The 22,371-nt window shown below is 47.6% G+C and overlaps 8 protein-coding genes across 8 annotated transcripts, besides 1 other annotated feature; 3 read left to right on the top strand and 5 right to left on the bottom strand.

Moving 5' to 3' along the window:
- Nucleotides 1-1,118: 1,118 nt before the first annotated feature.
- Nucleotides 1,119-1,611, bottom strand: UA08_07966 (hypothetical protein; the record flags this gene model as incomplete). Its single annotated transcript, XM_020262874.1, has 2 exons — nt 1,119-1,460; nt 1,519-1,611. 2 exons carry the CDS (start codon nt 1,609-1,611, stop codon nt 1,119-1,121), a joined length of 435 nt encoding a protein of 144 aa, XP_020116942.1.
- Nucleotides 1,612-2,138: 527 nt separating this feature from the next.
- UA08_07965 (Imidazoleglycerol-phosphate dehydratase) lies at nt 2,139-2,943 on the top strand (the record flags this gene model as incomplete). The annotated part of the gene is made up of 2 exons (XM_020262873.1): nt 2,139-2,466; nt 2,528-2,943. 2 exons carry the CDS (start codon nt 2,139-2,141, stop codon nt 2,941-2,943), a joined length of 744 nt encoding a protein of 247 aa, XP_020116943.1.
- Nucleotides 2,944-6,649: 3,706 nt separating this feature from the next.
- UA08_07964 (hypothetical protein) lies at nt 6,650-7,604 on the top strand (the record flags this gene model as incomplete). The annotated part of the gene is made up of 2 exons (XM_020262872.1): nt 6,650-7,046; nt 7,189-7,604. 2 exons carry the CDS (start codon nt 6,650-6,652, stop codon nt 7,602-7,604), a joined length of 813 nt encoding a protein of 270 aa, XP_020116940.1.
- Nucleotides 7,605-7,785: 181 nt separating this feature from the next.
- On the bottom strand, nt 7,786-8,488 carry UA08_07963 (hypothetical protein; the record flags this gene model as incomplete). The annotated part of the gene is made up of 2 exons (XM_020262871.1): nt 7,786-8,102; nt 8,164-8,488. The coding sequence occupies 2 exons, from the start codon at nt 8,486-8,488 to the stop codon at nt 7,786-7,788; spliced, it is 642 nt and encodes a 213-aa protein (XP_020116941.1).
- A 911-nt stretch (nt 8,489-9,399) lies between these two features.
- Nucleotides 9,400-10,635, bottom strand: UA08_07962 (Mannosyl phosphorylinositol ceramide synthase SUR1; the record flags this gene model as incomplete). The annotated part of the gene is made up of 4 exons (XM_020262870.1): nt 9,400-9,666; nt 9,731-10,087; nt 10,148-10,303; nt 10,357-10,635. 4 exons carry the CDS (start codon nt 10,633-10,635, stop codon nt 9,400-9,402), a joined length of 1,059 nt encoding a protein of 352 aa, XP_020116938.1.
- Nucleotides 10,636-13,305: 2,670 nt separating this feature from the next.
- UA08_07961 (hypothetical protein) lies at nt 13,306-14,104 on the bottom strand (the record flags this gene model as incomplete). Its single annotated transcript, XM_020262869.1, has 2 exons — nt 13,306-13,851; nt 13,916-14,104. 2 exons carry the CDS (start codon nt 14,102-14,104, stop codon nt 13,306-13,308), a joined length of 735 nt encoding a protein of 244 aa, XP_020116939.1.
- Nucleotides 14,105-14,700: 596 nt separating this feature from the next.
- Nucleotides 14,701-15,338, top strand: UA08_07960 (hypothetical protein; the record flags this gene model as incomplete). Its single annotated transcript, XM_020262868.1, has 2 exons — nt 14,701-14,902; nt 14,992-15,338. The coding sequence occupies 2 exons, from the start codon at nt 14,701-14,703 to the stop codon at nt 15,336-15,338; spliced, it is 549 nt and encodes a 182-aa protein (XP_020116936.1).
- A 509-nt stretch (nt 15,339-15,847) lies between these two features.
- Nucleotides 15,848-21,192, bottom strand: UA08_07959 (hypothetical protein; the record flags this gene model as incomplete). The annotated part of the gene is made up of 7 exons (XM_020262867.1): nt 15,848-16,695; nt 16,767-17,416; nt 17,477-17,592; nt 17,666-17,683; nt 17,740-17,825; nt 17,888-19,357; nt 20,046-21,192. The coding sequence occupies 7 exons, from the start codon at nt 21,190-21,192 to the stop codon at nt 15,848-15,850; spliced, it is 4,335 nt and encodes a 1,444-aa protein (XP_020116937.1).
- Nucleotides 19,475-19,570: a repeat region (Identified by RepeatMasker using a combination of RepBase library and repeat library created with RepeatScout).
- Nucleotides 21,193-22,371: the final 1,179 nt, after the last annotated feature.

The raw sequence follows: 22,371 nt of genomic DNA, 5'->3' as shown, positions 1-22,371 counted from the left end.
TGATGTCAAATCCAGGCTGCATGCGGCAGCGATGCTTGGGGGATCTGCAGGGGAAGGGAGATCAGGGGAGAAGAGGGAGAGGCAGAGGGAGAGTGCAGGGACCGGCAGAATACAGAATACAGGATATAGAATACTGAATCTGGAATATAAATGAGAAGAAGAAATGCAAAGAGAGACTCACGGCGAGAGGAAGAAAGACGAAAAGAAGCGAAAAGACGACGACGAGAAGCTTTAAGCAGGCCACGCCATGCCGCTTTGGGCCATGGCGTGCCTGGCGCTGCTGCTTTGCGCGCGTGTGATTGGCCAGCGGCGGCGCGCTAGCCCGCGATTGGCCGGTGGCGCTGGAGCTAGGCCGGTTTTTGAGACATCGACACCTGACATGCGAACCTGGAAGTTCAGGCACCTTATCTATGCTTCGTTTCTTTAGTCCCTTGATGGTTGTAAGACACTTGACGAGCACGAGACATGATTGGCTTGATTGTTTGGTGAATTCGTGCTAGCAATCCATCTCCTAGCTGCTCATTAAAGCCGGTTAAGACGCAATTACGAGGAAGATGACGAAGCAGAGACACATGCGGTGGAGCGGCCACCTTCTTCTATTACCTACTAACTAGCTATAGTTGCAGCTGTTATATTTCCCGCAGTATAGTTTGAGAGATTATCAGATGCAGCTGGGCCGGGACAGAAATCGCCACGATGGCGCCATGATCAGCAGACAATGCGGAGTATTTGTTTATACTATAATTCGGATTAGTGCCTAGGTACTCCGTGTACTCCGTTGAGAAGAAGAAATCCAGCTACGTGGCTATCACAGAGTCCCTGCCCGACATTCCACGGTGACACGACACTGCAGTATGCACAAGATAAACCTAAATCATTCTATACCAAGTACGGAGTATGTAGTATGTATGTCCGAGGACTACATTGTTGGGACGCTCTGCGTTCGATGCATCAACATCAACATCGCCTTACACGTGCACTCGAGTCCGTGGATAGGCATGAACCATGCAGGAACTGCCCAACCAATATCAAACCCCGTCCATGGCCTGCCTGTAAGAGAGCTGCCGTTCGGTGAAGCCATAGACTACCCGATCTTTGCTTACCTCTGTTGCATCTAACTACTGCTCGGCTCTCCTTTCTGCCCGTCGCAGTCTCCGGAGCGCATTGAGATACTCGTTCACTCGCCGCTCAGCCCAGATGCTTCCGCCGAGCGTCATGGCCGCAATCTGGAGAAACGTCTTGAATTGCGGTGTCAATCCGCGGTAAACGCGCGACAACGGGCCTATGCTCTCCGATAGTGACGAGAGCGGTCGGTAGAATAGATTGTTTCGAATGCCAGCAGACGAAAAGCGAGACGATGCTGCTCGGCCTGCTTCGGAGGCAGGCGGTGCAGCGTTATTGAATGTAAACGGATGAGGCATGATCAGTATCATGTGTGCGAGAATGGACATGGAGCCAAACTACAGACTTGTTTAGCCTCTCTTTCTTTTCTTTTTCGGCGTCGACATCTACACCTACCCGTAATGCGCCTACAGCAAATCCCTTGACCGCCTCCGTCGTGACCTGCTCGGGCGGTTCAACATGCGCTCGCTGATTCGATGGTGGCGGCATGATGTGAGGAATGCTTCTTGCTGCAAGTTTTAACCACGCTAGTTCTCGCTCGATTATGACACCGACGAAAAAGCTATCGATCGATCGAATTGGTGTAACATATGTATCGTTTCTTTTTCGACAGATCCGACAAATGCCGAGTGGGGTGGTCTGATTGTCAATATACCAAAGATGAGCTGGGCCAGCCAGTGGGTTGGATGTGTCGGAGGTAGAAGCTACGTGAGTCGGTCAGTTTGAGTGTGTGAGAGAGAGAGAGAGGAAGAGAGAGTGATCAGAGGCGAATCCCAATTTCATCATGGGCGGCTGTCCGACCAATAAGAGATGTGCCCGTCCGACCTCCCCGCATGGCCAATCAGCTTCGGGTTTGACTCACGCCGCGAATTTTCTTCCTTCAGAATATCCTCAACTACCCAAGAAACTTACCGATCAATTGCCAACTCGACCGGGCAAGTCTCCCTAATTGGCTCCAGCTCCAGTCCAGTCCAGTCCCAACTTTAGCTTAGCGCCCAAAGCTATAACCCGGCACAATGGCATCCTCCTCCCTTCCCCGCCGCACGGTGTCGATCTCACGTATCACGAACGAGACCAAAATCCAGGTCTCCCTCTCGCTAGACGGCGGCGTGCTGCTCCCATTCGAAGAAAGCGACCATTTCCCCGAGCCAGAATCCGCCGAGGACAGGGCTGCTGCAAAGAAGGGCGTTATTCCAGACAAAAATGCGCCCCATGCGACACAGTTCACAGCCAGTCAGCAGATAACTATTAATACCGGAATCGGGTTTTTGGATCATATGTTGCATGCTCTGGCGAAACATTCCGGATGGAGTTTGGCGGTTCGCGCCAAGGGGGATCTCTACAGTATATCCATCCTCCAATCTGACAACAGTAGGAGAATACTAGCTAATATCTGGGTATCTAGTCGACGACCACCACACAACCGAGGACACATTCCTCGGCCTAGGCACAGCATTCACAAAAGCGCTGGGCGCGCGCGCATCACTCGCCCGCTTCGGACGCGGCGACGCACCGCTCGATGAGGCGCTGTCCTGGGCGGTCATTGATTTGTCAAACCGGGCATACGCGGTGATTGATCTTGGATTCAAGCGCGAGAAGATTGGCGATTTGAGCACGGAGATGATTACGCATGGGCTTGAGAGCTTTGCGCAGGCGGCGGGCGTTACGTTGCATGTGGGCTGCTCGTATGGATCGAATGATCACCATCGTGCAGAGAGTGCGTTCAAGGCATTGGCTGTTGCGGTTCGTACTGCTTGCGCGCGGAGAGTTGCCGGCGAGGTGGGAGCGGGAGATATTGTTTCTACCAAGGGTGTGCTATAATGTGATCTTTAAAATGTAATGTTTAGAATACTTCAAGATAATTAATCTGCAATGTACATAATTATAGCGTGGATGGCATAGGATCGAATAATTATTATCTTGTAACGATTTTATATATTTTCTCAACCCCTACCATAGCAGAAAATGGGGGACATTACCAAATCAGGACGCATAACTTTACTAGTGTCTCCGAACATCTCTAATTTATATACATTCCCCAATGTTGAGATATAACTAGATTAGATAGATAACTGTACAGTTCCTAGAAATAAGTAGTAACTAGTTAATCACATGCTTGACAAGGTGAATTCAGAGGCACTCACTGTAAGCAACGTATAAATACACAACATATAGGCAGGTAGATAGGTAGATGCGTAAGCATAGCACAGATTTAAAGAAATAATTAACCATAAGCTTGATTCTTAATTAGGAAGGCATACTTTATGAAAAGATTATAACTTATGAGTACAAGCTCGTATAGATGATTATAAACCCTAAGTGATTACAAGATTTAGTAATGTTCCCAGATAAAATACATCTTGATTTAGTGCGATTGTACATGTCAATACTAGATCTGTAACCAGATTTGGTAGGTTTGATTAAAATTACTGTGTTATTATATTTCTAATACTGGGAACTGTTTCCTAGTGGTTCCTAATTAGGCAACATAACGCATTGGTAACCTGCTATGGTAAGCAACATTGCATCTTGCGTTTTGGTCAGAGGGCCATTGGCCATAGGTATCAGAGTTCAGGGCTCGGTCCGGAGCAAGAACTTCAATAGCCAGTGCTTTTTTCTTAGGTCGGTCAAATATAGGCCATCATCTTGCCTCTAGACCTATACTCGTCCATGTAAAATGTGCCAGCAGCCGGTCCACATTGGTGACTATCTAGCAAATTTGGCTCTTAACATTTATGTAAATATGATTGTATGATTTAAACTCCCCTCCCGTATAGCACTTGCATGGGTCCTTTGCTGTATAGGTTGAAAACCACTTGGGCAGCCACGGGGCATTTGTACCGGCTTCATTAAAGAATTGTTTAAGCCACCTCTTTGTATGCTTATGTGGACACATGGACGGTGTCCTTAATCGCATACTGGAAGACAGCACTGATAAATGTGGTGACGGATTCTTTGTTTCATGTGTCTCAAAAAGTCTTAAAAGTCTTCTTCCTCCGGATATCGTACAGCCAGATTATTTCCAGAGCATGGAAATACTCATCCCAGGAAAACCGAACTGTGATGTCGATTTCTGCCAGAGGATGGCCACTAAAAGTGCAGTCATGCCCAACAGAGCGGCGCAATCTGCCGTAGATAGGATGATAGAGCATCCCAATAAAATACGACTGTCGTGTACTGGGGTCCCTGACCTTGGCAAGCTTGATTGTCTCTATCAAATGAAGCTTATCGGGCAATGTCATGGTCAAGCAATGGCAAATATCAAATTTCCTAGCATATGGCATGCATGGGGGTCTTCGAGGAGAGTGCAAATTCCAGCCCAAGCGTGGCAGCAGTTCCAAAGGGCAGCGCCAGGCAGAGCGTCCATGCAGATTCCAACATCCACCGCAATACTTCCAACGTCTGTCCTCCGACCGGTGGAGTAATTGAATGCGAGGCCAGCTGTGAAGATCGTCGATTTTACGGTGCATTATTGGCCTACTTTGTGGAGGAAGAAGCTGCAAAAATTGTAAATTCTGGGCTCTGAGGAGGTCCAGATATTGAGCATAGATAGACTTGCAGCTAAGTGCAAGACAAATCTGATCCGGTACTGATAGACATTTGAATATCTTCTCCAGGGGGAAGTTTATCAGGATTGATCGCTGACGTTGAAAGTTGACGCAGACGTATCAGAGATTCATGTTTACTTGAAGAGCTGTGTGAGGTGTGAGATGCGAGAAGATGTAGATACTGCTGCCTAGATACGTTGACGCAATAATACAGCTTGATAGAAGTGACTTTATCAGCCAGGCAACAAACGGAAGATCCATGCTAGGTGTAGAGTGTTGCCTAATTATATGATCCTTTTCTCATCTCCTTGGAGAATTCAGCTCTGTTCCAAGATTCATATTTCACATCTTCTAGTCGGACTATATCCTGGTACGCATATTCGCACGCATTCACACGGTCCCATAATGAGCTGGACCGATTTCGAGGCCGTGATTACGACCATAACTATCGTCAACTTCTGTCTAGCCTCCATCAACTTGATTACACGGATTTACGATAGGCAGAATCAATCAGCTCTAGACGTCGAGGCTCCAGACGATGCCAATACTCAGGAGCTACCCCGGTTGCCAGACCCGTCGCCGAGCTTATTGAAGCAGACGCCGAAAACCCCTGCTACCTAGATTATATCTACGTCTCTCTGCTATCGGATTCGGAACTGTATGTCTCTGCTTGTGGCATGTTGTGACGTTACTCGTGTATGATTGGTCACTATCTTGCAGCACGGAAGCGATACACACTTTGCTGACCCAGATATTCAGGGATATTTTCGATCGTACATCCCCCTCCCACAGAATAGTAGGTATTGAAGTAGATGATTCAGGTGTCGGAGGGACTTGCCACAGTCTAGAAAAATTGGAGCGTTTATTTTTCCTTTTCAACACTTTAGAGTCATTTATGCAACAACATATTGCATGAAATAATAGTTACTCCGATAATTAACCTATAATCATAAAGATAATCATGCGTTGTTCCAAAATCGCTTGATACCTAGGCACGCCCAATCTTGCCTAATCAGGGATCATTCTACCGTGCTGCAGATGTTATCAAATCTTTGCTAAAAATACAAATACAAGTGGATCATACTTTCCATGTTCAGAATTTACACAATTTTATCATATATATACATCAATGTCCAACATGTCACATGACTAGCTAACCCTAATGCAGCGCATTTCCTAAAAGGGTTACAGTGCTATGTCAGTTCAAATTCAGCATATCCGCTGTTTCGGCTGCCAGTCTTACCTCCAGCTAGACTTACCATGCCCTACTTTATGATGTCCTTCAGCGGACTGGGATATCTGGAAATATCAGATTGCTTACCCCCTTTCATTCATCGACGAAGAAATACGCCCAAGTCCGTTGGAGTGGCGCACGCAGTGGACAGGCCGTTGTGGAAGAAAGTACCTGGATCTCTAAAACGGGAAACTAATTTCTAATATAATTATTAGTTTTGCTATATTACTTGGACCGACGCATACAGAGAGGGCATTAATGGAAAACTGGGCCAGCATACTTGTAGCCTTTGTCAGTGACTTGTCTAAATTACGTTTTTGGACTACGTCTATGCACGAATTCCAGGTGGAATCAGTTGCTGAAATTGTACGATATCTTTGCAGAGCATCAACCATGATACAGACTAAATTCCAACTACATATACAGATTTAACTCCAATAGAATTTTATAGTTCAGATATAGTCTCTTGTTATCAAGTTAAGATGTACATTATCTACGCTTACATCCGGTTTTGAGCGCAGGGACGGGCACTAGACTAGACAAGTATCGTCAACATTTTCTATCTTTGGCCCATCCTACTCCTGCATACCTTTTTAACTGAGATATATAACTTCAGATAACCTTGAGGTTACCTAGGTAACCAACAGACACTATCTGAAAAGGAACAGGTAGATACCAGTCAGCAAATTCGTCGAATTGGCAAGCATAAAAGAGCTTCCACCTTGACCCCTCCATCCACAATCCTATGACTTCTCTACACAACCCTCTCATCTCAGCCCTAACAACCTTCTACACCCTCCTAGTTGACCTCCGCTACATCCCCGCATCCACACTGATCCTCCCATCACCACAGACACAACGGCATCCCCGCAACTCGATTAATCACCATGCGGCGGCGCAGAACGGCTTTAGCAAGGCAGCAGTACAGCTAGCATGCCGGCTTCCGTACGTTACCGACGAAGATTACCGGCTTAACTACGACACTCGGTCACTGTGTTATCTCGCTCGCGTGCCTAACGCAAGTGGCGGGAACCATGATGACGACGAAGCAGAAGCAGAAGCAGAAGTAGAAGGCGAAGGTGAAGATGCATGGGAGTTTGCGCGCGACCCAACCTTCCAGGACCGTAGCGATCTCTGGACAGGTCGGAATGCCCTGGTGCTGGAGGCGGACTGTATGGGACGGAATTGATCTATGATCTGGACAACCGTACGTTACATCTTCCCCTTCCTCTCTCTTTTCATAGTGCATATGTGCCAACATCTTGTACCTATGTATGTATACAGAGACAATCACAGAATGGAAGCATTTCGAGGACCCGGAAGCCTGGCAGACACTATCTGCTATTCCGATGACATCGCCACAGAATCCGCTCTACGTGTGGATCCGCGCGTTCCTGACACTGCAGAATATTCCATTTGACGATGATATTTTGATCCCTCGGAAGCCTGAGGAGCTTGGGTATCCAGGTAATAGAGCGGATGAGGAGGAAATGCGGGCACGGAAAAAGCGTGTTGAAGATGCTGAGAGGGAAAGGGGGTTGAAAGATGTATACGTTCGGTGCGGATGGAAGATTGATACGGTGATGTCTGTATCTGTGCCTGTTTGGGAGGCATTGGAGGAGGCGCGTCAAAGAGCTGGGGAGGGGTTTCGGGGAGAGGGGTTTGAGCAATGCAAAGAGGAGTGGAAGGAGGGTTTATAGATAGTCTATCTTGTTGTAGATCAGGTTATATTGTTTACCTAGGGTGACAGCACATCACTATCCTAGTCAGTCGTAACTATTAAGTATCAGCGATTAGGGCTCGTCACGGCACGGGATCACAACATCCTTGATATCAGAATTGAATAAACCTATCCTACCTAGATATCTCCTCTAGTCACACCTACTCACTGCCAACCCCCAAAACATCCACAGCCTTCAGCCAATAATCCTTCCTCTCATCTGTCACTGTCGTCCCAACACACGAAGTGATATACCCTTCCCACCCACTCTCCGAACCCTGCTGCAGCTCCGCACGCACACTGTCACTGCACTGCGTCGTCAGGAACCACGCTGCAGAACCAAAGTCGTAGCTATCGTCGGCCACCAACAGGTCCAGAATGGCAGTTACGTTGCCTGTGGCCGACGCGTATTGCTCGCTCAGCGCGGGGATGGAGGCAGCGTATTTGTCGTTGTAAGTGGGTGATTGCATGTTTCGTGCTGTATTTTTTATGATCAGTTTATATCTCTTTTTTTTTCGTAAACATAGGGAGAAACTCACTGCCCTGTCCGGCTACACCCGGGAAATGATTCCGGTTATACCTGAAATCCAACGTCTCAAAGGCCATGAGAGCCACGAGAGCGGCCTGTTCGGCGCGCGAGTCGACGCTGTACGTGCTGAACGAGGCGCTGATGGCTGGCGCGGCCTGCTCAGCTGTTGCGCATTCGCCGACGGCAGGTGGGTTGGCGCAGGTGGATGAGTTAGGTGCGATGCTGAGGATTTGGTCGGTTGTTATGTTGTAGGTGTTTGTGTCTGACCGAGGAGAGAGGATTGGTGTTGCGGCAGCGAGCACGCTGAAGGAGATGAGGAGGGATCGGAGATGCATTGCTTCGTCTGTGGTTGATATCTGGTAGTTGGGTGAGATAAGGGATGAGAAGATGGAGAACAAGAGTTGAAGAGGTTATGAATCCTTAAATTCCTGACCGTGCCTGATAAGCTGCGATCAGTCAAGGGCAGACAATATGGAATGAATCATTCTTTTCTGTCTATAAGCTTATTATAAAGAATCCCTTTGTAGGCTCTCACAAGGTTAATTCTACTTCTACCTCCGTAACAAGAATGAAACAATGCTTGAATCCTAGCACCGGTCTATTCTTCCCATACAGTTCTATCTTCAAGGCCTTTTCTGGGTGAGTCCAGGACTGCGTGTTGTTTCTGGCATGTAGACGATGATCGAAGAATGCCAGGAATTCCGATTAAGTTCTTAACTACGTGGCAAACATTAATATCAGTTCAGTCAAACGACATATACGCAAGGATGCCCGCCCTACATTCTGAAGACAGGTCCTAGGTAATTTTTTGAAATCTTTTGGATATACACATCTCTCATCTCTGGTCAATGTGAACTTCGAAAATAGACAATATTGATTGATTGGATTGCCTCGAAGGTTTAGTAGATAATAAGCCGATCTTGGACAGATGTTTCCCCAATACCGAGCAACAAGCAACAAACACAACAATGATTCACAAGGCGCCGATCAATGACCACAAAAAAGGAGGAGAACAGTGATAATAATAATTTTAAATAGTATTAGTGATGATAATAATCAAGGCCATGATCCCTTGTAAAAGTAAGAATGCTTGCTGCAAGAAAAAAAGAATTTTAACCAAGGGTCGTTGATATGCAAATGTGCTTATTTATGTGTGTCTGTATTGACCAAAGAAAAAAAAGAGTAATCAAGCGCTGTTCTATCATTATTTATAAACAAGAAGAAAATGAAGAACAAAAATTTGAGGTCATTCGGAGTATATTTCTTCCTTGTGACCCAATTCCTCATCTGATGAGTTGGATGACGCGCTTATGCGTCGCAGGAAACTGGGCATGATGACGAATGGTCGTCGGCGCATTTTGGTGGATGATGAACTGCTGTTTCCTACCCGGACGTACCGATGTCGATACTGGCCGAGCAACAATAAACGTCCATAGACAAGCCACATACAGAAACCGATGCATCCAGCGAGAATAAAACCCATGACAGTCAGTAGGAGCCAATGAGAAGACATCTAAATGGATATGTTAGTACGGATCAATATCGGATTGCAATAAATGGGGACAAGAGCGACATACCCAGAAGATCAACTGTGCATCGCCCCTGTGCCAGCTGTTTCCCACGTGGTGGGTGAAGAAGCTCCAGGGAAATCCGTTGTACTCGTCCGGCATCAAAACACGCACTCGGTCCATGCCAAACGAATCGCGCATATACTCTTTCCAAATCACAGACAAGAACAACGGGCCAGTGGAGTACATGACTGTAATGTAAGGCAAAAACCAATGCCTGTCGTAGGCTTGCAAAGATGCCATCACTCGCAAAAAGAAAGGATGTTGGGGGACGGAGCCCATGGCGTCGTTCGAAATTCCAGTCGGCTTGGTTCGGCGAACCCATGCTGGGTAAGAAAGAAGGGGATCGAGACGGCGGTGGCAGCCCTACGAATAGTCAGCCAACAAACTCGATTGACTTAAACTGGAAACATTTGATATACGCACATCATCCAGGTCTATATAGATGCCGCCATAATGAGCTAGCACAAAGTAGCGAATGGAATCTGCGCGCTGAATGGGGTACTTATAGCCGTCGAACGTCTCGAGAAACCAAGGGTATTCCTCTGCGATGAATTCTCTCGATTTTACATCTGTCCACAGCTGATTATCGACGTTAGCTAGGCTTTCAACAAGACAGAGAATAAAACACCAACCTTGTACTCGTAGTCCGGGTGGAGATTGATGCAGGACTGCTGAGGTCCCAACCAGTGCTCCGGAATAGAGTCATTTATATAAGTTTGGTGAATGATCTTGGGGATGATCTGAGGTCTAGAATCGAGCATACTCGAGTCGAGCTCGGGGATTTCAGATCGGTGTATAGCGTCCGTAGAGGCATCCTCCAGCAGAAGCGTCAGCAGCGTAAAGACGCTTCGAATAAGAAATCCGAGGATGAGGACATTGACAAGTATGAAGAGAACTACTCCGCGCCGCATTGTGTCGTGGGGAATTGTTAGTTCCGGCCAGAGGCTGTCGTGCCGGAGGCGAAGAAAAAGACTCGATTCCCTGCAGCAATAGTATGAGAGTGGTGATCAACTATTATGTATGAACATGGAGCATAAAGCGGAGTTTCGAGCAGTTGTTGTTGCGTGTTCACACAATAGGGTGTATTCACCGGTCCGAGTGCGAGAGATGGTCTTAAGCGTCGGTCACGTACAGGTCGTCAATGGATGCGTGGCAGTCGAAAGGTAGGGCAGGTAGCTCGCTCGCTCAATTAATGAAATTAAACTGCCTTCAGTGAAATCCATGCAGCGACACGCTTGTTCAACAGATGGCGGCGAATGTTCGCCGAGGGACACACGAGTGAGAGGCAGACCAAGAAATGCCCGATTAAAATACTATTCGCAACGGCCGTGCGACGGAAACGGGGAGGTTGAGAAGAGAGAAAGAATATCGCCTCGACAGGGAAGAGAAGAGGTCTTGGAGGAAAATTAATTGCTAGGGAGTGGAAAACCGCGCCATCGCTGGTGGTTGCGAAGTCAGATTTGTATCTACCGTGGATGCCACTAGCTGGGGCAGGGTCAGGGAGAGGAAATTATGGAGCCCTTTTTTTCGCTGGAGCCTGGCCGTACCTCTGGGCTACTAGCGCGTTACTAGCGCGTTACACGGCGCCACTCCGTTTGGCCAATACGACTTCATTGTATTTTGTGCATACTGTTGATAACATGCTGGTCGCAAGGGAGAATGCCTTTGCTCAACTCACTCAACTGCTTCCACTTGACTTCCTACTGTAGCTGATGTGATATAACGACAATCGTTAACTAGTTAGTTAACCAATCCAACAGGTATATTATGTAATCAGTTCGGAACGAATCGGATTGAGACACGTGATAGGCACTTGATTTGGAATTATTGCCTGTCGATCAGCAGCGATTCCATCTGATTCATTCAACATATGCCCATAAATACGGAATACTCTTTCTATAGATTCCTTGTAGAAGACTTGAAGCCCTATCCCGTCGCTCAGCGCTGTAAACTTGCCACTTTTAGTGCCTTGGCATCAGGGTTACTTAATTCCCGCTGTGATTGGCTAAAAAGTTTTAAATAACATTAAATACACCGGTATCGGCCAATCATAGCGGAAGATAAGTAACCCTAACGAAAGAAAAATGAGAGGTTGAAGACATACTTTCGGCCGTATCTTGCCTACTTGCCAAGTCCGGAATGACAAACAACAAACGACAATTAACAGTCGCAGTTGGCGAGGCGAATTTATTCAGCATTTACAAGGCTAAATACCAAAAAAGAAAAAAAAATACAAAAACCCTGCAAATGCGCGCCAACTACACTTCATATACTCATCCCATAATAGTGTGGATTATTAGATACATAGTTAGTTGTTAGTTACATACGCATTGTGCTTACTCCTTAGAAGATTAGATTAGATTTAATAATATAGATTAATTAAATCAAAGGCGAGGGACCTATACGGGCCAATCACAATCAGTCAAGTTCGTGGCGTAATTTTACCCCATATTTTGTAAATTTACCGCTTTGACGTTGCCAAGCCCGTCCCGAAAATACACAAATACAAAAAATACAAATGCAAAATAAAGTTACGCAAATAATTGCAGTACGACTATGGTTCCATGGATTATCATCACCCATCAGAGTCTTGTGACAAGGGTGTGATGATCGTGATGATGACACTGAGAGTCTGTAGATCAAAGGCGGCGGCGGCGTTGGTGGTGGTGGTGGCTCAGATAACGGGTGATGATGAGCGCTCGCCTTTCAGCCCCCACTGCAGAGAGATGAGAATGGACGAATAGGAGTAAAGGATGTCCAGTTCGGTGTATTAGCGAACGTCTATCTACGGCGAGTAGCTTGCCCCAACAGGTAATTATCATCTGGCTCACTTCGTGGTTTGCTGCTAAACATTCGATTATGTGCGGTGCGAATACGACAGGCGCATAGGCCCTAGACTGCATCGGGTATTGGGACACACCCTTTCTTTACGACTACGTACCGTACCCAATCACGTGACTAACAGCCATACCGTGCCTGTATTGTAGTGGACCCAATGGAGTCGCACGAGTGACATATCCGCTAGTGTGCCGCCATGACCAACCAATCAGCACCCCCGACGGGCGGGGTTCGGCGAACGCATGTTGGCAAGTCCGTTTTAGCATGCTAGATCCACCATCATTGGCCGACGGAGTACCGAGCATACGAATATTATTCAATACGAGATACGAGCGATCATCCAACTGTTCTGTTCCGCTCGTTGGAGCGTCCATGGACATACTAAAAGAAAACGTCCTTGACGTATTTTCTATATCCATTGATCATTCCATCGACTGTAACTATGCCATATGGTACCTACCTTAGTATACACCGTAATCGCTTGGCAGCGCTATACACAGGGGAAGAGATGCTTGCAATTTGTGAGTGGCAATAATCGTTGCAACAATTTATTCAAACCAACGCTCTGCTGATATCATACTCGAGAGAAAGGGAAAACGCCAACATGCTTTCTTCGCAAAAGTGGAAGTGATCAGAACAAAACTCCTGCTTGGGTATCAAATCCGAAATATATAACACCCAATGTACATGCAAGGGTTATACCCCAAGCCCGGGGGTAGTCTAGAATAAACGCAGTGCTCATTCTACCGCACCTCAGGCGCCGCTGCCGCTGCAATGTCTTGATTGATATTCGCAGCCTGCGTGTCCTCGCCACTACCTTCAAAGAGCCTCCTCCACCAAGCCGGTGGATCTAGAGGTCGATGTCCATCATGTAGCGATGGATACACGTCGGAAAAGAAGTACCATATGTGCCCTACAATGACACCACAGATCTCATCCTTGGGGATGGTCCCATGCACAAAGAGCGAAAAGACCATCAGCACCCATGGGAGGTACGGCGCAGTAAAGACCAACAGGCCTAAGAAACTCAATCGCGTATCTGGATTCCGCCGACTCCAGATGTACACCAGACTAGAAGAAAGCGGCTGGCCGAGGAACGGCAGAGACAGGAACGGCGACAGAATCAGCAGCGAGCTCATGGCGTAGAAGAGGAGCCAGGAAAAATATGCGGGGGACCGGCCTGATGATTCCTCAAGGAGGCGCGAGTACCGTTGTAGGAAGAAGACGTGGAATATAAGGTCGAGATTGAGGGGGCCGAAGTATAGAAACGCCGTAATCAAACGCCAATACTATAGATATATATCTGGTCAGCCTAGCCCGAGACAACGACACCACGACGCCCGGAAAACTAACCTGCGATCGCAAATATACTGCCGGCAAACTGTAGAATAATTGATATGGAGACAAGGCCTCGCATTGCACCAAAACGGAGGTGACCACGGTGGCAGCTGTCCACCACCGCGTGCAAGGAGGCATCTCATAAAACCATTGCTCTAGCGGAAACTGTCCTGGTTGTCCGCCATTACCAAAAACCGCAGCCATGCTGCAACTGTATAGTCGAGAACACTTGTATAAAAGCGAGAATGATGGAGCCGTTGGATCGGTCAATGTCGCTGGATGGCGAAAAGATCAAAATTCCATATACAATACTGCTCCACCCGCGGAACCATGAACAGGACAATGAGCATGCGCGCACTCTGTCGACACTCTGGAGTTGATGAATGACAAAACGTCCTACGGAGAGGTGGCCTTAGGTTTCCAGTGAATAATCCGGATGAAACACGTGATTGGCCGACGGCCGCAGTCACGTGCTACTCCGCGCTGCCAGAGCAATATATCCTGTTTTGGACTAGCGCCGACGCGCAACGGCGGGACGGCAGGCGCGCGAAAAAGAAGGTGGCTGGGGAATTCTGACAACATTTCAAGATTCCTTTTTGACTGCCATTCCTCTTTTTTTTTGGCTTCGCTTTTTAAATCTATATCTCTATTCAAGTCTGCGCTATTTCTCCAACAATCAGGCTACATATAGCTTACGCTACAGCGATACAATTGCGACCCGAGAGCTAAGCTGTTCCTCCGTGTTTATTTACCCCCTACAACAAGAATTGCGACACCCGAAGAAAAAGGAAGGGGAAAAAATGCCCCCCAAAGCCGCGCGAGGGCGGCCATCCAAGGCTCCAACCACAGAATCTCAACCTGCAAGCGCAAGCAAAACTGTCCCCTCACCTAAATCACCATCCGCCAGCAAAAAGCAGAAGCCCACGCCCACATCTCCCGCGAAGAGCCGGATAGAAAAGCGGCCTGCAGGAAAGAAGGCCCCGCGCACGTCGAATATCCAGCGTGAGCTCTTCCCATCAACCCTCTCTCTCTCTCTATCCTTTTCACTTTCTGGTGATTAGATTCGCACTGACTATGATATGATTTTCTAGCCGGCGACCCAACCCCCACCGGCCGCCGCCGACGCTACAAACCCGGCACAGTCGCTCTCAAAGAAATCCGCCAATATCAACGCTCCTTTGACCTACTCATCTCCAAACTACCATTTGCGCGTCTCGTGCGCGAAGTCGCGCTTGACTTGCTGCCCGCAGAAGTCGGCGCGGAGCTGCGATGGCAGTCGCACGCAATCCAGGCTTTGCAAGAAGCCGCAGAAGCCTTCATGGTGCATCTGTTTGAGGATACGAATCTGTGCGCGATTCATGCTAAAAGGGTGACGATTATGCAGAAGGATATTCAGTTGGCGAGGAGGATTAGGGGGATGTGGGGTGGATTAGGTTGATTCCTCGTCTCCATACTGGCCTGGGTTGAGAAGAGGGGAGGATACATTATTCATTTATTTACTTTTTCGCAAGGAGAATGGCGCTTTTTCTGACCTGTGGTTTTGTGGCACATGCATATATTCAAGGCGAAGGTGTTTGTGGGAGTTGAGTTGTTGATCAAGAGCTGTTTTTGGCTCGAATATGGTTTTGTTTTGGGTTGTGTTGGAATATATCATTTCTGAAATCTTGTAAACTAGGAATAGTTTACTGTTCATCCGTGTTGCAATTAACTAATCGTTAATTATGTTATATCTTTATTTTCATGCAGGTAGATTTTAAGCATATCATGTAGGGATATCAGTTTCTCTCATCAGCCAATAGTAAACAACTCAGAAAAACTCCATTGCTAAATTCAAAGATGCCGCGAGGTATCTACCCAAATGCAGAAATGCCGAGACGCAAAATTTGGAAGAGAAAAAAAAAGAAAGAAAAGGAGGGGGGATAGAAATAGCAAGCCGCAGCAGCGCTATCACCGACATTCAGTCCGCTTCAACGCTGTCGGTAATCCCATCAACAGCCTGTCAGCCTCTTCCCGCACAACACGCGCTTCATCCGCCTTGCCCTGCCGCTCCAGAGTCTCCGCCAACATCTGGTCCGTAACGCTGACCCAGAGCCGGTCGTTTGCCTTTTTGGCCATTGCTCGACCGGCGCGCGCACTTTTTTCCGACTGCTCGCCGACCACGCCGCGAAAATACTTCCAGCTCATGAACGTGAGCGTCATGCATGTGATTTGGCTGTTGCTGATGGCCGTGGCGGAGTGGAGTGCTTGCTGCAGGTATTGTTTGGTTTGAATGGTTGATTCGTTATGCACCGTGGCGCAGATGAGATAGTAGGCGGCTTGTATGTATTTGTTGGAGCTGCCTAGGCAGTGAGGTTCGACTACAGAGAGCACCTGGTCGAGACGAGAGTGTGAGGGATGTGCGGGTTCCCGGATTATGAGGATTTTGTTCAGCCCTGCGAGGATTGCTGTGTCGCGGCGAGGGTCGTTGCGCATTGTTTTGTTCATTGATGAGGTGAGTGAGAGTATGGGAGAGTCAAATGCTGTTAATGCCGCTGCGAGATCCCCAGTGCCTTGTGCGATAACTCCGGTAGCGTACTGCATAAGACAGGAGATCGTTTCTGGGAGCGCATTGTCCAATTCCTTAACAGCGCCTTTAAGATCTCTTAACGTTTGACTAGCAGCTTCCCAATCGGTTCGTGCGCATGCTAAAAATGTGAGGTGCAGCAGTATGTTGCAGTGTAGAACTCGTCGCCATTCGAGTCGTTCTCCAGCAGCCACGAGGGACTCGGTATTTTCTTCTGGTTCCTTGAAACTGCCTGTTGAAACAAACATATCAGACAAGTTCGTTAATTCAACCACAAAGATGTGTTAAAGATTTCGAGCTTACCGCGAAGCATACGCAGACCTTCCTGCAGGTATTTTTCAGCTTTGCGCCCATCGTGAGAGTTCTTAGCACCCAGCGTCGCTGAGCTTAGCAGGTAGCAGAGTGAGTATAAGTCGTGCTGAGGAAGCCATTGTAATGTTAGACACAATTGGCCGTCTTCAACACTCAATATATCTCCCATTTCAGCTAGTTTTGGAGGAGGTTGGGCATTCAAAGGAATTGAAAACGATCCATCGTCTCGCCATCGGGAATCGTTTATTCGCTGGTCCATCATGCTTTGCATGACTTGTAACTTCTGGGAGGCTTGGGTCAGATCATACTCGAGCAGACTACATGAGATATCAACCATCTGAAGCATGGAGCCAATCTGAGGAATCTCTTGCACGCGCGGATCCAATTGATGACTCCGCGCCAGCGCCACTGCGTGCTGCGCTTGCTCGACGGAATCAGCGCTGGTGGACTGCTGCAAGTGTGCTAGCGCTTCAATCAGTGCAGCTATGACGGATACCAGCTTGTCGCCGCTGCGACTGGCGAGGTTCGACAATTTCTGCAAATTGTTAATAGCAACAACAAAGTCTTGATGAGATGCAGACGACAGCGCAAGGCTGACTCTCAGCAGGCGAAAGGCGTATTCCCAGTGTGTATGTCGATATCTAAAACCATCATCGTTATTCTATTGCTTCCAACTCAAATATTCGTACTTAGTCACGTACGTTTCAACGTCTTGAATCATGTTATCGACAGCTTTCGCTGCCGCTTTGGGATTGGATTTATGAAGCATACGAGCCAAAAGCTGTTGCATCGTATATTTGAGATCCAAAAGTTTATTCTGCCTCGAAATCAGCTTTTAGCCAGGATTAAGAAAAGGAAAAAAAAAAAAAAAAAAGGTATGAATGACTAACCCGTTCACATAATTCAATCTGTGAGGTATTTAGCACATAGCTCTTAGCTTAAATACAGTAATAACTCCACTTACTCCTTTACTCAACGCTGTCTCTGCTGCCACGTCGTTGTCAGTTTCCTCAATTAGTATGCGTGCGTATCGTAATCGTGTCAAGGCCTCTGTGAGCGGTGGCAATCTGAAATTCTATTGTATGGGACATTCTTAGCATAGAGAAACATACGCCGGACAAACTGCTTGGGTGTACGAACAGATAGCGCAGCCTCCAAACAACCTAGCCCCGTAGCCACCAATTTATAATATTCTTTGAGATCAACCTCATTTTTCGACAATGCAAGAATCGTTCCTTTGCTATGCGCAGCATTCAGGTATTCATCTGCAAGGGCTAATAGCAATGTCTGGTAGTCGACGTCGTTGTCAAAACGGGTTTTCGGGGGGGTTTTGATTGTCTGAGACGCAGCCATTGGGGACTGGTTAGATGCCTTGGGTGCTGACATCTTTTGAATACTAGACAAAGATGGAATGACGACTTGTGGGGTTCGACTGAATGGCGAGGCCAGTTGTGTGGACGACTTTCGACTTTGGTTGGCTGGTCGAGACGGTGTATCTGTTTTCTCGTTTTTTGGAGGCATTACTAATGCCACTGGCCTATGTGTATGCTGCTCGTGGCTACTTGGTAACTGATTGGAAGCGGTTGGATAGGATGAATGATTTGACACCACGGAGGCAGGGGGCGCAACAGCAGGAAGTGTGCCATACTGTGGGGTGACGGGTGCAGTCAAAGGAGGTCCAATTTGATAGGGCAACAAAGGGCTAGCACTGGCCGCAACGTCATGTATTGGCAATCTGCGCACTGGCTCTGTAAATGTATCACTCGGGTTCACAAATTGTATCGGAGGGCCTTGCTGCGGTGTGGGCGGTTGCTGGACTTGTTGTTGAGCTTGCTGTTGTCGAGGCTGCGAAGTAGGCTGGTGTGATTGTTGTGGTAGAAGTTGATGCTGCTGAACCATTGGGGGGGTATATTGCTGCTGCCGTTGTTGAACTTGAACTTGAGGCTGGAGCTGAGGTTGATTCTGCTGCGGTGAAGGGTGATGTGCGGCCTGTGGTGAGGGATACGACAGAGACCGATGCGGAGGCTGAGTTTGTTGTATGATTGGGGAGCCATATTGTTGCTGTTGCCGTTGCAGAGCCTGATTTTGCTGTGGTGAGGATTTCGACATGGGGTGGTGTTGATGCGGGTGCTGCTGAGTCACCGGAGAGCCAAATTGCTGCTGTCGTTGCTGGTGATAGAGGTGTTGTTGCTGTTGAGGCGATTGAGGAAGTGTAGGTGCCAATCCTCGCTGATGTGGCAGAGACTGCGGTGGTGAATGCTGTCCTCCATATGCGGGGGCGTAGGACGGCGCCAAGGGTTGAGGGTAGGCGAAGGAATTCGTCGTATAGTTCATGTATTGGACATTGGCGCCGACATTATACTGCGGTTGCGATTGAGGAATCGGTGCAGGCGCTCGAGAATGGGCGGCATTTTGAGGGATCTGCTGCAAGTACTGCGAGGGATATGGATGTAGCCCGTTGTCGTTGCTGAAAGGTGGTGGGTAACTCATTGCCTTGGAGTTTGGCTTTGTCAGGATGCACGCATGTGAAAGGGCCCCGTTTATCACGGAAATACCATCCAACCTGCCATGGAGACAAAAATCTGGTTCTTAGGTCGTAATAGCATGAGTGAAGAAGCATCGACAACTTCCATGATGCGTCGCGCGTTGCGGAGTCGGAGCGGAGAAACCGCGCTCCGTCTTATCGAGACAACACTTGACAGCGAAATATAAGGCATTATTTACACCTAAAATGAGCATTACCAAAAGCCCCTTTAAGGGGTCCCTTTTTGGTGGCTTACTGGTTAATATTCCGTCATGAACACTTTTCCGCTCCGTAGACTGTCGCAACAGCTAAACACCCGAATTTCGAAGCCACTAGCTATCCCAAAACAATTTTTAGAAGACACTTTTGCAGGATGTCAGACGTTGGCGGAGAAATGTTGCTTTTCCAGAGTTCAGGCCACACAGCCCAAATTCATTGCGCAAACACGCTCATATATTGACGAAGTTGATTTGTATGCAGTTGTAGAGCCGGCTTAGTTCGGTGACAACACCCAGTAGTTTTCTGAAACTGGCAAGGTCTCTATACTGGTGCAATGAAATAGTACTATTTAAACCTGCGCCTTCTACCTATTGACCATGAATAGTTACCCCTATTCCCGCGTACTCCTTGATATGGATCGTAGACACAAAAGATCATTATAAACTAAAAACATAACCCTTGGTATCAAGATAGGTTCTGCTACTCGAGTTGAAGCGAAGTAAACATCTGGTTAGCAAAATGCGCACTATTGTCCACCAGCGCTGGCTCCAGAATCTCATTACCAAGCGCAGGGGCTTGGTTTGGTGGAGGATGCAACCTCGCCGTCCATGGGCATAGTTCTCGACAATTTTTCCAGGTGACATATGGATCAACCGGGTGTATCCTTTGCGCCGCAAACTCCTTGTCTGGGATATCTGTAGAGCTTCCCAGGCATCTCTGGGTCCAGAAAAAGTATGACACTTTGTTGGTCTCTGGGCAGTGGTGCGGCCTCCTCTGCGGAGTTTTCAGTGTCGTATCACATCTACTGCAGCCTGATATCTGCTTGCATGCCGAGCAGAACGTGTCATATCGGTGGCAGTAGAGGGTCTGGGAGACACTGTATAGCCACAGATCCATTGACCGATGCGCACAGCCAAAGCGGGGTGAGATGTGCTTTTCTTTGCCCAGCATGTTTGGTTCCATCTCCATTCGATACTCGGTCCGGATGTAGAGCTTCCCATCATCTCTGAGCTCGGGATATATGCCAATTTTGAGATCGGTTGATCCGTACGAAGCTGTGCATGAGTGCCAGAGGTATCTCTCATCGTAACCGCGACTTCCGAAGATACTTGAAGGCAGCCTCGTCAAGAGCTCACGCTGCCTCAGGTGCTTCACGAGATTTGCTTTATCTTGAAAAGTCAACTTCACGCATGGACACAAATCGACCAGCCCCGCTGATTCCCCGAGATTGCACATCCGTGTTGTAGGGCTGCGTCTCAATTCCTTCGGGGGAAATGCCGTGCGAGGATGAAGTTTGAGACATTGAGAGCAAGCTAGCCATTTCCCGTCTTCAAGCCTTTCTACCAGCTTCCAGCGCTCGGTAGCGAAGCTTTGAGAAGACCTGTAGTGGTGGAAGAGAGGCGCAAAGTCCTTTTTGAATCCTAGACACTCGGAGGCAAGCGATGCCCCAGAAATGAGTAGTAAGCGCCTACAAGTCAATGCCAGGCATGCCTCGGAGAGGGGATCCAGCTGCGCGGATATGAGAGCCAGTAACTCCGTGGGGAGGTCTATGATGAAGCATTTGGCTTCCTGATCGACGCTCATGTCTTTTTCTGATTTTCTTTTGGGGTCATCGTAATCTGTAATTTTCGACACCCTGAGTCTGGCCAAGAAACTCAAGGAGCGTAGCCCCATGGTGTAGATCGGTCGATGTTGTTTCTAGAGGAATCCACTATTTCTTCATGATAGTCGTAGACTTGAATATATTCACGTTATGTATCAGTATTATGTCTGTTGACAGTTTTAACGCACAGGTAGGTAGGTAGGCAGGCAGGCAGGCAGCTTGATTTATTCATGTATATGCAAAAGAAGAAGAAAGAAAATCCAAGTCATGCGAGCCTTCCACGAGGGACCTTTTATTAGCAAGATGCAATGCAGGATTTAAATTACGAACGCGGAAGACGACGGGTTAGCAATAAGATTATCATTTCTCATGGCTGAATCAGGATGTTATCATTGTTATGCATTAGCTTTTTCTTCCACTATTAAGTTATTGATCCCCCCTTTCGGAAAAAGGTTAACCAATGGCGCGCTTTTCCCCTGGTGCAAGCTTTCGTCTTCTAGTCTGACAGACGGTCCGTAGTCAGTTGCAAGCGACAGCTGACTGTATCATTTTGTCTCTATGCATCGTGACTGTTTTTTGGTGCTAAATTGCACCGACTACGGAGGTGGTTCAGGCAAGATTTCCGCAAACGGCAATCGGGAAAAGCATGAGGTTTATTTTGGTATCGGAAGAATGTGGTGGCTTTACCTAGCACTTGAGAAGTTGGTTCTGTATTTATCTTCGAGACGCAAGCATTTGACTGCATCTTATCTTTCTCTGGCAAGAGATGCACGTTGGTTGGGCAGTGCACTGCCAGTCACAAGGCATGCCACCTTGTGAGCCTCAGCCGACCGCGCTGTTTGCCAGGTTTGCATTCCTTATCGCTCTTATCATAGCCAGCCCTAACACTAATCCATATAAGGAAGTAAGCATGGTATTTACCACTACAAAAAAAAATCATCGACGACATACGGGGTACTTCCGCCTGAAAACTACCCCTTAGCAGCGTCACTAGCCTTTGAGAATATTCTCTGTCTCTATGGCGAGAACCGGAGAGTCAACCAGCCAATGCCATACCGTTTCATACCAGTTCTTCGGGGGTCCAATATGCAAGCCAATACGGCAGCCTATAAATACATCAAGAAAGGAATATAATCTATTATAATGATATAGAGGGGGAATCTTTTTCTTATATATACCCCCTGCCTCTAGATTGAAGGTAAGCCCATAGAATCCCTATTCAGAAAGATTCATTCCCCTTTATTCCTCTA

The sequence above is a fragment of the Talaromyces atroroseus genome (assembly GCF_001907595.1).
Source record: "Talaromyces atroroseus strain IBT 11181 chromosome Unknown scaffold_12, whole genome shotgun sequence".
NCBI classification, from domain to species: Eukaryota; Fungi; Ascomycota; class Eurotiomycetes; order Eurotiales; family Trichocomaceae; genus Talaromyces; species Talaromyces atroroseus.
This window is presented reverse-complemented; position numbering and strand designations above follow the sequence as displayed.